Source organism: Somniosus microcephalus, chromosome 11 (genome assembly GCF_052327205.1).
Source record: "Somniosus microcephalus isolate GS21.2 chromosome 11, FLI_Smic_1.0, whole genome shotgun sequence".
NCBI lineage: Eukaryota > Metazoa > Chordata > Chondrichthyes > Squaliformes > Somniosidae > Somniosus > Somniosus microcephalus.
The window spans coordinates 126,405,917-126,421,079 of record NC_140997.1 but is presented as its reverse complement, the minus strand read 5'-3'; the positions used below and the strand labels follow the sequence as shown (position 1 = coordinate 126,421,079).

Here is a 15,163-nt window from a genome sequence, read left to right as displayed (position 1 = left end):
CGAAATGCACTGCTTCCATCGGAGGCACATATGCCTCAAAAGTCACTCAGGTCTGGTGTGTCACCCTTGCAGGACGAGAGCAAGGAGAGGGCAAGGACCAGAGGCATACCCCCACAGATAATGGAGCTTTACCTGGCGGAGGAGGCGGTTCTATAAGTAAGCGACATCTCTGCCAGCCTCAGCATTGGAGATGGCAATATTGATTTTCCATTGGAGTGGGGTGACAGCATTAATCTCTCAGACCCACATCTTCTACAAGTCAGTCATTTTATTTTATTCATTCATGGGATGTGGGCATTGCTAGCAAGGCCAGCATTTATTGCCCATCCCTAATTGCCCTTGAGAAGGTGGTGGTGAGCCGCTTTCTTGAACCGCTGCAGTCTGTGTGGTGAAGGTACTCCCAGTGCTGTTGGGGAGGGAGTTCCAGGATTTTGACCAAGCGACAATGAAGGAACGGCGATATACTTCCAAGTCAGGATGGTGTGTGACTTGGAGGAGAACTTGGAGGTGGTGGTGTTCCCATGCGCCTGCTGCCCTTGTTCTTCTAGATGGTTAGAGATTGCAGGTGTGGGAGGTGCTGCTGAAGAAGCCTTGGCGTTGACTCAAGCACTTTTTCAAATATGATCACTTTACCCATTTGCATTTCGATATTTGTAAAGATTAAATCTTAATCGCCGCTTCTCTCTTTCAGGGCCATCATGTGAAGAACACGAGCCCCTGCCCAGAGATGATGAGGTCTACTCAAAGGAACTCACTCCTGCTGAGCGCACACCATCACAGGATACACGCGTTGCAGGCACTAGTACAGATACAAGCACATCGGTTGGGCCTGTCACACAGTTAGATGGGATACCTGGTGATTGCCACGGCACAAGGTGAACACGAGCAGAGAGTGATGGCAGGGACAGATGTGGTGGACAGCACCGTCCTCTTCAAGCTCTGCTCAGCTGGACAGAGATACTGAACCTGGGGGAGGTCCATCAATAAGAGGTGAATGCTAGAGGTTCAGTAACAACTGTGCACAGAGAATGGAGAAGTCCAGCTCTAACATTTGTGGAGTGATGTCGCAAGGTTTTTCGACCATACAATCTTCCATTGAGTCTGGCCACCTCTACATAAGTTGTATCAGGGAGCTCTAATGAGTCCCTGCAGGCGGCCTTGCAAACTCTGACCGCCAACATGTCTACCGGCTTCCACATGCTGGCAGACAGATTAGACGTGGGCTGACAAGGAGTCACTGATTTTCTCCAAGCAACCGTCTCAGAGATGCAGGAGTGATGCGCTGCTGGCATGGGGTGGAAGAATGGTGATGAGAGGGGAAAGTGCGCACTTTTCTCAAAGTGCATGCACGTCAAACCTGTTGCCCCCCCCTCGACCAGTACCCGATATGCTGCCTCCTGTCCCGATGGCCCAGTGCAGATGGAGCAATCATTGGCAGGGCCTTCATGGGTTCCAACACCCAGAGGTCAATGGTTGCAAGCACCTAATCAGACAGAGCAAGGAACAGGGTAGCCTGTCATTACCTCTGCTGAAGCCACAGGGACTGCACCACAGGATAGGAAAGGATAGGCTTTATAGTTCACCAAGGGTAAGCACATGTATGTAATTTTATATTAGTTATAAATATTTATTTATTGGAGCACATTAAATTTATAAATTCGCACCACTTTCCCATGTGCCCCATTAATGAATGGCAAGTTCCCATTCTGATTTTCATTTGTTTACCGCTGAAGGTGGAGAGATATATTGACTGGCACCAATTGGTGGATGTGGAACCATTGGATGGATGGTTACAGATCTGTTGTAGGACATTGGTCCAATGTGAGTCACTAATTGAACCTTCGAGCTATCAGGGCATGCATGGCATCTTGAGCAGCAATGTGATTGGCTGGTCTTGTGTTGGTCACCCAATCTTACTCCTCTTCACAACAACAGAAAATGCAGGAAGTACTCAGCAGGCCAGGCAGCATCCGTGGAGAGAGAAACAGGGTTAACGTTTCAGGTCTGGGACCCTTCATCAGAACTGGAAAAAGCTGGAGATGTAACAGATATTAAGCAGGTGCAGAGACGGGGGGGAAGGGTTTAGGAGGGGAGGAAGGAATTGAAAGAACATGCTGTGAAAATGTTGCAAATGGGAATGGTAAAATCATACTGCATGAAAAATGGGGGCAGGGATTATTATCTGAAATTGTTGAACTCAATGTTGAGTCCGGCAGGCTACAAAGTGCCCAATCAAAAGATGAGGTGCTGTTCCTCGAGCTTACGTTGAGCTTCATTAGAACAATGTATTAGGCCAAGGACAGAAAGATCAGTGGGAGTGAAGTGGAGAATTAAAGTGACAGGCGACCGGAAGCTCAGGGTCACCCTTACGGACTGAACGGAGGTATTCTGCAAAACGGTCGCCCAATCTGCGTTTGGTCTCCCCAATGTAGAGGAGACTGCATCGTGAGCCGCGAATACAGCATATTAAATTGCAAGAAGTACAAGTAAATCGCTGTTTCACCTGGAAGGGGTGTTTGGGGCCCCGGACAGTGGGAAGGGAGGAGGTAAAAGGGCATGTGTTGCATCTCCTGCGCTTGCACGGGAAGGTGCCAGGTGAAGGAGCAGGGCTGTTGGGGTGATTGAGGAGTGGACCAGGGTGTCGCGGAGGGAGCGGTCCCTTCGGAATGCTGAAAGTGGAGGTGAGGGGAAGATGTGTTTGGTGATGGGATCACGTTGGAGGTGGCGGAAATGGCGGATGATGATCCGTTGACTGTGGAGGCTGGTGGGGTGAAAGGTGAGGACAAGGGGAACCCTATCGTGGTTCTGGGGAGGGAGGGGCAGGGGTGAGAGCAGAAGTGCGGGAAATAGAAGGGACACGGTCAAAGGCCGTGTCAACCACAGTAGAGGGGAATCCTCGGTTGAGGAAAAAGGAAGACATGTCGGAAGCACTGGTGTGGAAGGTGGCATCGTCAGAACAGACGCGGCAGAGATGGAGAAACTGGGAGAATGGGATAGAGTCCTTACAGGAAGCGGGGTGGGAGGAAGTGTAGTCCAGGTAGCTGTGGGAGTCGGTGGGCTTGTAGTGGATGTTAGTCGAAAGCCGATCGCCAGAAATGGAGACGGAGAAGTCAAGGAAGGGAAGGGAAGAGTCAGAGATGGACCATGTGAAGGTGAGGGAAGGGTGGAAATTGGAAGTAAAGTGAATGAACTTATCTAGTTCAGGGCGAGAGCAGGAAACGGCACCAATACAGTCATCGATGTACCGGAAAAGGAGGTGAGGGAGGCGACCTGAGTAGGACTGGAACAAAGAATGTTCCACATATCCCATGAACAAGCAGGCATAGCTAGGGTCCATGTGGGTTCCCATAGCAACACCTTTAATTTGGAGGAAGTGAGTGGAGTCAAAGGAGAAGTTGTTCAAAATCTGTTACATTTCCAGCTTTTTCCAGTTCTGATGAAGGGTCCCAGACCTGAAACGTTAACTCTGTTTCTCTCTCCACGGATGCTGCCTGGCCTGCTGAATATTTCCAGCATTTTCTGTTATTTCAGATTTCCAGCATCTGCAGTATTTTGCTATTACTCCTCTTCACCATTGGAATCCTCATCAGATGAGGAGTCCTGAGCGACTTCTTCCACCTGGGCCTTTAATCCTCAGTGCTGCACTATGCTGTGCAGAACACAGCCCACAATGATTTTTTTTTATATTAATTCCTGGGATGTGGGTGTCGCTGGCAAGGCCAGCATTTATTGCCCAGTCCTAATTGCCCTTGAGAAGGTGGTGGCGAGATGCCTTCTTGAACCGTTGCAGTCCGTGTGGTGAAGGTACTCCCACAGTGCTGTTAGGGAAGGAGTTCCAGGATTTTGACCCAGCGACGATGAAGGAACGGCGATATAATTCCAAGTCAGATTGGTGTGTAACTTGCAGGGGAACTTGCAGGTGATGGTGTTTCCATGCACCTTCTGCCCTTGTCCTTCTAGGTGGAAGAGGTCGCGGGTTTGGGAGATGCTGCTGAAGAAGCCTTGGCGAGTTGCTGCAGTGCATCTTGTAGATGGTACACACTGCAGCCACGGTACACTGGTGGTGGAGGGAGTGAATTTTTAAGGTGGTGGATGGGGTGCCAATCAAGCGGGCTGCTTTGTCCTGGATGGTGTCAAGCTTCTGGAGTGTTGTTGGAGCTGCACTCATCCAGGCAAGTGGAGAGTATTCCATCACACTCCTTACTTGTGCCTTGTAGATGGTGGAAAGGCTTTGGGGAGTCAGGAGGTGTGTCACTCACCGCAGAATACCCAGCCTCTGACCTGCTCTTGTTGCCACAGTATGTGTGTGGCTGGTCCAGTTAAGTTTCTGGTTAATGGTGACCCCCCAGGATGTCAATAGTGGGGGATTCAGCGATGGTAATGCCATTGAATGTCAAGGAGAGGTGGTTAGACTCTCGCTTGTTGGAGATAGTTATTGCCTGGCACTTCTGTGGCGCGAATGTTACCTGCCACTTATCAGCCCAAGCCTGAACGCCGTCCAGGTCTTGTTGCATGCGAGCATGGACTGCTTCATTATCTCTGGAGTTGTGAATGGCGCTGAACACTGCAGTCATCAGCGAACATCCCCATTTCTGACCTTATGTTGGAGGGAAGGTCATTGATGAAGCAGCTGAAGATGGTTGGGCCTAGGACACTGCCCCGAGGAACTTTGGGAGGTGGTGTCGAAGAAACCTTGGCGAATTGCTGCAGTGCATCTTGCAGATGGTACACACTGCAGCCACAGTGCGCCGGTGGTGGAGGGAGTGAATTTTTAAGGTGGTAGATGGAGTGCCAATCAAGTGGGCTGCTTTATCCTGAATGGTATCGAGCTTCTTGAGTGTTGTTGTAGCTGCACTCATCCAGGCAAGTGGAGAGTATTCCATCACACTCCTTACTTGTGCCTTGTAGACGGTGGGAAGGCTTTGTGGAGTCAGAAGGTGAGACACTCACTGCAGAACACCCAGCCTCTGACCTGCTCTTGTGGCCACAGTATTTATGTGGCTGGTCCAGTTAAGTTTCTGGTCAATGGTGACCCCCCAGGATGTTGATGGTGGGGGATTCGGTGAAGGTAATGTCGTTGAATGTCAAGGGGCAGTGGATTGACTCTTGCTTGTTGGAGATAGTTATTGCTTGGCATTTGTGTGATGCAAATGTTACTTGCCACTTATCAGCCCAAGCCTGGATGTTGTCCAGGCCTTGCTGCATGCGGGCATGGACTGCTTCACTATCTGTGGAGTTACGAATAGAACTGAATACTGTGCAATCATCAGCGAACATCCCCACTTCTATTTTTCCTACCAAAGTGGATAAGTTCACATTTCTCCACATTATATTCCATTTGCCATATTCTTGCCCATTCACTTAGCCTGTCTATATCCCCTTGTAGCCTCCTTGCATCCTCCTCACAACTTACATTCCCACCCAGCTTTGTATCATCAGCAAATTTGGATATATTACATTTGGTCCCCTCATCCAAATCGTTAATGTCAATTATGAATAGCTGAGGCTCAAGCTTGTGGTACCCCACTAGTTACAGCCTGCCAACCCAAAAATGACCCCGTTTATTCCTACTCTCTGTTTTCTGTCCATTAACCAATCCTCAATCTATGCTACTATATTACCCCCAATCCCATGAGCCGGAGGCAAAGAAATTGAGGGCAGTGGTGACTGCCACAGTCTTGTGTGACACCTTATAGAATGCCTTCTGAAAATCCAAATACACCACATCCACTGGTTCACCCTTATCTATTCTGCTAGTTACAACCTCAAAAAACTCGAATAGATTTGTCAAACACAATTTCCTGTCAAGGGCCGTCACTCTCACCTCACCTCTGGAATTCAGCTCTTTTGCCCATGTTTGGACCACCCTGGAGACCCTCGCTGTGGAGTATTGAAGGGAGCCTCCAGACCTGTCTGGGAATCTGAAGCACAACTTCAGCATGCCAATGGCTTGCACAATGACACATCTGGTTGTCATATGGCTGGAGTTGTACCACTTCTGGTGTTGATTGGTGGAGTTCCTCACAGCTGTTATTAGCCAGGTTTGAAAGGGGTATTCTTTGTCACCAAGCAGCCATCCTTTCAGGTTCGTTCCAGGTCAGTACATGCTGGGGATGTTGGACAGCCGCAGTATGAAAGCATCATGGCAGCTCCCCGGGAATCTGGCGCAGACCTGCACGAACCTTTTTTGTGGTTGCACACTAGCTGCACATTGATGGGATGAAATCCCTTGCAGTTGATAAATGCTCCTGGTCGGTCAGGGGGTGCTCGGATTGTCACGTGTGCAGTCAATGGCACCCTGCACCTGTGGGGAAACCAGCAAGAGATGCAAATCCTGCACGTTCATTTTGGGTATTGTCAGAACAAGGGAAGTTTATATACCTCCCAGCCCTGACAAACAATCCATCCATCACCTGCCTTATGCATTTATGTGGAGCTGACTGCGACACCCTCGCTATGTCTCCGGTAGCAGCCTGGAAGGAGCCGGAGGCAAAGAAATTGAGGGCAGTGGTGACTGCCACAGCCAGTGGTAATGGGTGGCCACGGGTCCAGCAAGCAGCAGGTCTTCCTTTCGGAGGCTGCAGAGATCTGCGGCCACCTGATGTGACAATCTCAGCCTTCGGAAGCATTGCTTCTCAGACAGGTCAAGGAAGCTCAGCCTGTCTGTACACCCTGTTAGGTGGGTCGGACTTTGAGAGCTCGACACCACTGTGGCTCCTTTCCCTGCTGGCCACCTGCAGTTTCCTCCACAGCACACATGCTGCTGTTGATCCTGATTCTTGAGAGCAACCATGGCGCCACCCATTGTGACTTTCTCTCTGTCTGAACAACTCCAAATAACCCACTACTGCAGGGGACACTAAGAGCAAGGCATGCTGTAGTAGCAATATTCGTTATTTGCCCAAGGCAGTTATAGTAGCCACATGCAACTCCCTCAACATCAATCTGCTGTAGGAATAGTGTAAGGTAGCCATAGAAATAATGTGCCAATCTCCAGCATTATAACCTTCCATACATTGCGAACTGCAGGTCTTGTCAGCTTATTAATGTGGTTTTAGTTTTAGCATAACATAAATTTGCTCAAATCTCTGGAATGGGCCTTGGACCCTTTGGTTCAGAGGCAAGAGAGCTAACAATGAGCCATGGCTGACAACTTTACAAAATGCTGTGTCTGCAGAGGAACCATTAACTAGAAGATTTCTAGGAGAATTATGTAAAAAAGAAATCACATATTGGAGATAAAATAATCACACCATAAAGCAGAGCAGTCTGTACATCTGTAAACCATGCAAAAGCCCCATCGCCTCCACCCAGTATTAGACCCTATGCAACAGAGCATTAGGAACCCCATCACCCAATCAAATTAAAAAGCACTTGTTCCAGTGTCAGTGAGTTCTGCAGACAATCACAGCCACTGCCCTAATGTCACATCTGCGATCTTACCCGCTGGGGAGAAAGCTAGGACAACCTTCTCCCCAGGGCCTATTGTAACTGGACCAGTAGGGGCGGCACGGAATTGCCCCAGTGTCACCTGACACATCAGCACCACAAGTGCCCCTTTTGAAGGGCAACACGAATACAATAATCTAACATGTTGCTCCAATTAAACTGAAATCATAGAATCATATAGAATCATTGAAATTTACAGCACGGAAGGAGGCCATTCAGCCCATCTTATCCTTGCCGGCCGACAAAGAGCTACCCACCCTAATCCCACTTTCCAGCACTTGGTCCGTATCCTTGCAGGTTACGGTACTTCAAGTACATATCCAAGTACTTTTTAAATGTGATGAGGGTCTCTGCCTCTATCACACTTTCAGGCAGTGAGTTCCAGACCCCCACCACCCTCTGGGTGAAAAGGTTGCTTCTCAAATCCCCTCTAAAATTCCTACCAATTACTTTAAATCCATGCCCCCTGGTTATTGACCCTTCTGCTAAGAGAAATAGGTTCTTCCTATCCACTCTATCTAGGCCCCACATAATTTTATACACCTCAATCAGGTCTCCCCTCAGCCTCCTCTGTTCCAAAGAAAACAACCCCAGCCTAGCCAATCTTTCCTCATAGCTAAATTTCCTCAGCCCAGGCAACAGCCTCGTAAATCTCCTCTGCACCCCCTCTAGTGCAATCACATCCTTCCTGTAATGTGGTGACCAGAACTGCACGCAGTATTCTAGCTGCGGCCTAATTAGTGTTTTATACGGTTCAAGCATAACCTCCCTGCTCTTATATTCTATGCCTCGGCTAATAAAGGCAAGTATCCCGTATGCCTTCTTAACCACCTTATCTACCTGTCCTGCTACCTTCAGGGATCTGTGGACATGCACTCCATGGTCCCTATGATCTTCTGCACTTCTCGGTGTCCTACCATTTATAGTGTATTCCCTTGCCTTGTTAGCCCTCCCCAAATGCATTACTCACACTTCTCCAGATTGAATTCCATTTGCCACTGTTCTGCCCACCTGACCAGTCCATTGATATCTTCCTACAGTCTGCAGCTTTCTTCTTCATTATCAACCACACGGCCAATTTTTGTATCATCTGCAAACTTCTTAATCATACTTCCAAAAATTCAAGTCCAAATCATTGATATTTATATTTATATATACACACACACACCACAAAAAGCAAAGGACCCAGTACTGAGCCCTGTGGGAACCCCACTGGAAACAGCCTTCCAGACACAAAAACACCCTTCGACCATTACCCTTTGTTTCCTGCCTCTGAGCCAATTTTGGATCCAACTTGACACTTTGCCCTGGATCCCATGGGCCTTTACTTTCATGATCAGTCTGCTATGCAGGACCTTATCAAAAGCCTTGCTAAAATCCATATAGGCTACATCAAACGCACTACCCTTATCGACCCTCCTTGTTATCTCCTCAAAAAATTAAATCAAGTTTGTCAGACACGACCTTCCCTTAACAAATCCATGCTGACTGTCCCTGATTAATCCGTGTCTTTCTAAATGAAAATTTATCCTGTCCCTCAGAATTTTTTCCAATAATTTTCCCACCACCGAGGTTAGGCTGACTGGCCTGTAATTACTCGGTAAAGTAACCAAATTACTATTATACTTTAGTTTTGTAGGTTAGGATATGTATAATGTAGCACCAATGTCCAAGGTGGAGATAATGAGTTAATCCATACCCTGAGTTAAACGATATATGGGTCTGTATATTGCATTTACCCAGCTAAGCTTTAAAAACATGATTCAGTGACTTTGAATGCTGAGAAATTAAACTGCAGAGCAATTCATGGGAAGATTGGGAAGGATGTCTGTTCGGCCAGGCGAGGCAACACATACGAGATAACATACCTAAGAATTTGTTTGTTGTAAACTCACAACAGGGTTCCATTACATCAAAGTATGGTGGGACTAATCAGAATGTGCTTGCTTTGCAGAAGTAACCCGAGACAAGATCAGAATCTGTGCTTTGCAGAGATTGAACGAGGACTGTTATCTTAAGAAAACATGTAACGAGCAAACCACCTGACCAGAAAACAAACGGACGGTTGTAAAGCAATAGATTAAAATGAGGCCACAGTCACTGATAACAGGCCTGTGAATTTGTAGGCGGCAAGAAGGATTAAATGTCACAGTTTATAATTGCCATTTAGCAATAACTCTGTATATGCTAATAAGTTTTGCACCCGCCCCTAGGGCAGGGGTTTGATTTTTGTATAATTGTGAATGTTGCTAGGATATCGGTGGAGTCGGATTCAGACAGCGATCTGAAAGGTTCTCCCCAGGCCTGCGAGTAAAGACCGTTTTGAACCATAACTCTGAGTCTGTCATATTTAGAAACATAGAAGATAGGAGCAGGAGTGGGCCATTCGGCCCTTCGAGCCTGCTCCGCCGTTCAATGAGATCATGGCTGATCATCCAAATTCAGTACCCTGTCCCTGCCTTCTCCCCATATCCCTTGATCCCTTTAGCCTTAAGAAATATATCCAACTCTTTCTTGAATATATTTAATGAACTGGCCTCCACCGCCCTCTGTGGCAGAGAATTCCACAGGTTCACCACTCTCTGGCTGAAGAAATTCCTCCTCATTTCAGTCCTAAATGGCTTACCCCTTATCCTTAGACTATGACCCCTGGTTCTGGACTCCCCGGCCATCAGAAACATCCTTCCTGCATCTAGTCTGTCCAGACCTGCCAGAATTTTATAGGTTTCAATGAGATCCCCTCTCAATCTTCTAAACTCCAGTGAGTATAAGCCCAATCGACACAATCTCTCCTCATACGTCATTCCTGCCATCCCAGGTATCAGCCTGGTGAATCTTCGCTGCACTCCTTCCATGGCAAGAACATCCTTCCTCAGGTAAGGTGACCAAAACTGCACACAGTGCTCAAGGTGCGGTCTCACCAAGGCCCTGTACAACTGTAGCAAGACATCCTTGTTCCTGTACTCGAACCCTCTTGCTACGAAGGCCAACATACCATTTGCCTTCTTAACCGCCTGCTGCACCTGCATGCTTACCTTCAGCGACTGGTGCACAAGAACACCCAGGTCTCGTTGCACTTCCCCTTCTCCCAATCTATTGCCATTCAAATAATAATCTGCCTTTCTGTTTTTGCCACCAAAGTGGTGTGAGCGTCGACCTTGCATATCACTTGGTCCGCAAAACACCTACAACACTCGGTCTATCCCTTTCTCCCTTTTTAAACAATGGTACCACGTTAGCAATCCTCCAGTCCTCTGGCACCACACCTGTAGCCAGAGAGGATTGGAAAATGATGGTCAGAGCCTCTGCTATTTTCTTTCTTACTTCTCTTAACAGTCTGGGATCCATTTAATCCAGGCCTGGGGATTTATCCACTTTCAAAGATGCTAAACCCCTTAATACTTCCTCTTTCACTATGTTTATTTCATGTAATATTTCACACCCCTCCTCCCTGATTGCAATGTCTACATCGTCCCTCTCCCTTGTGAAAACAGACGCAAAGTATTCATTAAGAACCATACCCATGTCTTCCGCTTCCACACACAGGTTACCTTTATGGTCCCTAATAGGCCCTACTCTTACTTTAGTTATCCTCTTGCTCTTAATGTATTTATAAAACATCTTTGGGTTTTCCTTGATTTTTCTTGCCAATATCTTTTCATGCCCTCTCTTTGCTTTCCGAATTTCCTTTTTAATTTCACCCCTGCACTTTCTATACTCCTCTCGGCTTTCTGCAGTATTGAGCCCATGGAAAGATATTTAAAATAAAGCAACAAAGTCCCATTTCAACAAACCCAAAAGGAACCTTTATTATACAATTAAATGATAATATTATAACAAGTGTCTGGGCTCTCAGCAGAATGACAGATTTGAAATGTGTTCCCCAGATTGACGCAAAGCAACGGGCTGGCGTCACCACGTACACTACGTAAACAGAAGGCTCCCCGCAAGGGGACGCAGCCCTGACAGCACCAACCCCACATCAGCCGGCATCTCCTTACCTGCCTAGGGTCGTCATAGTAGATTCCGATAGAGCTGAGCTTCGGGGCGATGCTGGTGCTCTCGGTGAAGAGCCGGCCCACTTCCCGGTACGGGCCCTGCTTGTACTTGTAGGCCAGGGTAAGAGAGCGGACGGGCGGCGAACCGGACCGCACCGACACCTCGGACAGCAGCCCCGAGTACAAGGCCAGTCCCAGCAGGCTGCACAGCAAGAGGGAGGCCAGTAACAAGGCGATCACGGCCAAGAGATTCAACTCGGACATTGTTGAGGAGGGGGGGGAACCGGCCGGCGGGCGCGAGCAGAGGCCGAGCGGGCACGAGCTGAGCTGAGCTGAGCCCTAGTCTCTGAGGCGCGAGCGGTGGGGCGGGTCCGAGCGGAGCCCTGGTCTCTGAGGCGCGAGTGGTGGGGGTGGTGGGGCTGGGGCGGGGCCGGGAGGGCGCGAGCGGAGCCCTGGTCTCTGAGGCGCGAGCGGTGGGGCGGGGCCGGGAGGGCGCGAGCGGGCTGCCGGCGCGATCTGAAATCTTCGGCGCTTCCGGGCACCTACCAACACACCGTGAGATAAAGGGGGTGGTGGATGTGAAATCGGTGGGGCAACAAGCTGGCTCAGCCGCAGAAACCCCTCCCTTATCAGCCCGGCTGACCACCCTGGACACTAGAACCCTCGCGTGCGCAGGGAGGCCGTCCCGGGGCTGTTTTAATTCCTGGAGAGGCTGTTCACACAGCACCCCGGCCCTCCGCGATGGTGCAGCCTGCTGATGGCGAGCGATGAGAGCCGCGGGTTTAACCCTGGAGCCTGCATCGCCGTGGAGCGCCTGCTGATGGCGGGCCGGGCATGCTCCTCAGGCCGGCCCCCCGCGCTACACTGAAACTAAAGCGGTGAACAGCTGATGGCGTGTGCCATTATCAGCGAGAGGGAAACTAAATCAAGATGTGGGCACTCACAGAATGAAAGGTGCAGATTGTACGGCTGCTACTTGTGTGCTGCCCTGAATTATCTGTGTCTCTTTCTAACTCGGTACCTTAAACAATGATTATTGTTGAACAATAATGAACCACCCCTCCCCCTGGATCAAGGGCCCGGCCAGTCACGGAAGCGCCGGGACCTGCACTGTGTTTACAAACTGAAGCCAGTTGACGACAGCCTGAGCTGTGCAGTCGGTGCTGGCAAAATACTTTTGAAGTATAGTCACTGTTGCACGGGGGCACGGTGGCATAGTGGTTAGCACTGTTGCCGTACAGCGCCAGGGACCCGGGTTCAAATCTGGCCTCGGGCGACTGTGTGGAGTTTGCACATTCTCCCTGTGTCTGCCTGGGTTTCCTCTGGGTGCTCCGGTTTCCTCCCACAGTCCAAAGATGTGCAGGTTAGGTTGATTTGGCTATGATAAATTGACCCTTAGTGTTAGGGGATTAAATACGTGGGGTTACGGGAATAGGGTGGGATATCACAGAATCTACAGTGCAGATAGAGGCCATTTCGGCCCATCGAGCCTGCACCGACACATATCTGCACTGTAGATTCTGTGATTCTGTGTTGTAGGAAATGCTGCACACAGCACGATCCCAGAAATAGCAATGAGATAATGACCAGAGTTGTTTGAGAGATAAAAATTGGCCAGGAAACAAGGAGAAATCCATGCTCTTCAAATAGTACCTTGGGTTCTTTTATCTGGGCATCAAGCTGGAGTTTAACTTTATTCACCATCTCTCTCAGCACTGTTAGTAATAACAATTGTTTTTTTTTAAGGGGCTGTTCAATGTTTCCACAAGTAATGGCCAACATTCTGCCCAACTGATTTCCAGTCTGCATAAAACATCAAAAGAGAAGCATTTAAAAAAAGCCAGGCACAGCAGCAACACTGATTGATACACTGCCCATAACGTAGGGGGGAAAGTCCCAAGGCACTTCAGAGGCATAAGGAAAGCAGACATGAAATCAGAGGGCGAGATTAGGAGAAGTGATCAGAAGAGGTTGGACAAACAAACAAAAAGTGGCATTAGGAATAGTGCTTTACATGGGAATACTTTTCCTTGAAGTCATCTTTTAAATTGCCACATTTGTCATGTACTAATCTGTATTAATTGTATTGAAGTCAGAATTCCAAAGAGGCAGGAGGGTGAACAGCCAGAGGTTGTGGTCCATATCGGTATCAACAACATGAGTAGAAAGAGGGATGAGGCCCAGCAGGCAGATTTCAGGGAGTTAGGAAAGAGATTAAAAAGCAGGACCTCAAAGGTACTCCCGGTGCCACGAGCTGGTGAGTACAGAAATAGGAGGATAACGCAGATGAATGCGTGGCTGGAGAGATGGTGCAGGAGGGAGGGCTTTAGATTCCTGGGGCATTGGGACCAGTTCTGGGGGAGGTGGGACCCGTAGAGGCCGGACGGGTTGCACCTCAACAGGGCCGGAACCAATATCCTCGTGGGGATGTTTGCTATTGCTGTTGGGGAGGGTTTAAACTAATTTGGCAGGGGGGTGGGCACCAGGATGTAACATTAGAAAGGGGAAATAAAGTGCTCAAAGGATTGGGAGAAGCAGAGAGCACTAAAGTAAGAAATAGAAAGATGAGGGGGGAGGGTCAAACTAAGAGAGGATACAGGATGGCCTAAGATGGGTTTACAGTGTAAGTATGTGAACGCACGAAGTGTAGTAAACAAGTTAAGTGAGCTGCAGGCACAAATAGCTACATGGGGATATGATGTGGATAACTGAGACCTGGCTCAAAAAAGAGCAGGATTGGGTTTTAAATGTTCCTGGTTATAAAGTGTTCAGGAAAGATAGGAGGTGGTGTGGCAGTATTGGTCAAGGAGAATGTTACAGTGCTGGAGAGGGAGGATGTCTTGGAGGGGTCAAGGACAGACTCTATATGGCTAGAGTTAGAAGAGGTGCCATTACACTACTAGGTGTATTCTATAGACCACCAAATAGTGGGAACGCTATGGAGGAACAAATTTGCAGAGAACTTAGAGGTGCAAGAACTATAGAGTAGTAATAATGGGGGACTTCAACTATCCTAATATAGACTGGGATCGTAATATTGTTAAGGGCAGAGAAGAGGAAGAATTTCTGAAGTGTGTTCAGGAGAACTTTCTTGATCAGTATGTTTCCGGCCATAAACATACTGACCAAGAAAGTTCTCCTGAACACACTTCAGAAATTCTTCCCCTTCTCTGCCCTTAACAATATTGCAAATGTTACACCATTGTTCAAAAAAGGGTGTAAAGATAAACCCAGCAACTACAAGCCAGTCAGTTTAACCTCGGTAGTGGGGAAGCTTTTAGAAACAGCAATCGGGGACAAAATTAACAGTCACTTGGATAGGTGTGGATTAATTAATGAAAGCCAGCATGGATTTGATTGAGTTCTTTGATGAGGTAACGGAGGGTTGGTGAGGGTAATGCAGTTGACATAGTGTACATGGATTCCCAAAAGGCATTCAACAAAGTGCCACATAATAGGCTTGCCAGCAAAGTTGAAACCCATAGAATAAAAGGGACAGTGGCAGCATGGATACAGAATTGGCTAAGTGATAGGAAACAGTGGTGAACGGTTGTTTTTCGGACTGGAGGAAGGTATATAGTTGTGTTCCCCAGGGGTCGGTTCTAGGATCACTGCTTTTCTTGATATATATTAATGAATTGGACGTGGTTGTATAGGGCACAATTAAAAAATTTGCAGAAGACACAAAAGTTGGAAGTATAGTGAACAGTGAAGAG

The 15,163-nt window shown here is 48.2% G+C and overlaps 2 protein-coding genes across 4 annotated transcripts in view; one reads left to right on the top strand and one right to left on the bottom strand.

Annotated features, from left to right (window-relative positions):
- LOC147110875 (testis-expressed protein 264-like) overlaps positions 1 to 11,904 on the bottom strand; it is a 1,120,589-nt gene extending 1,108,685 nt beyond the window's left edge. Inside the window, exon 1 of the mRNA XM_086001246.1 lies at positions 11,451 to 11,904. Coding sequence (XP_085857372.1) covers positions 11,451 to 11,711 — 261 coding nt within the window. The 5' untranslated portion in view covers positions 11,712 to 11,904. The remainder of the gene's footprint in view (positions 1 to 11,450) is intronic.
- Positions 11,391 to 15,163, top strand: part of LOC147110874 (uncharacterized) — a 116,917-nt gene continuing 113,144 nt past the window's right edge. The window contains exon 1 of one of the 3 annotated variants that reach the window (XM_086001241.1): positions 11,391 to 11,537. The gene's annotated coding sequence lies outside the window, so the exon portion shown is untranslated. Of the gene's footprint in view, positions 11,569 to 11,995; positions 12,402 to 15,163 lie in introns of those variants that run through there. The other 2 variants (XM_086001240.1, XM_086001239.1) reach the window with 2 other exon arrangements.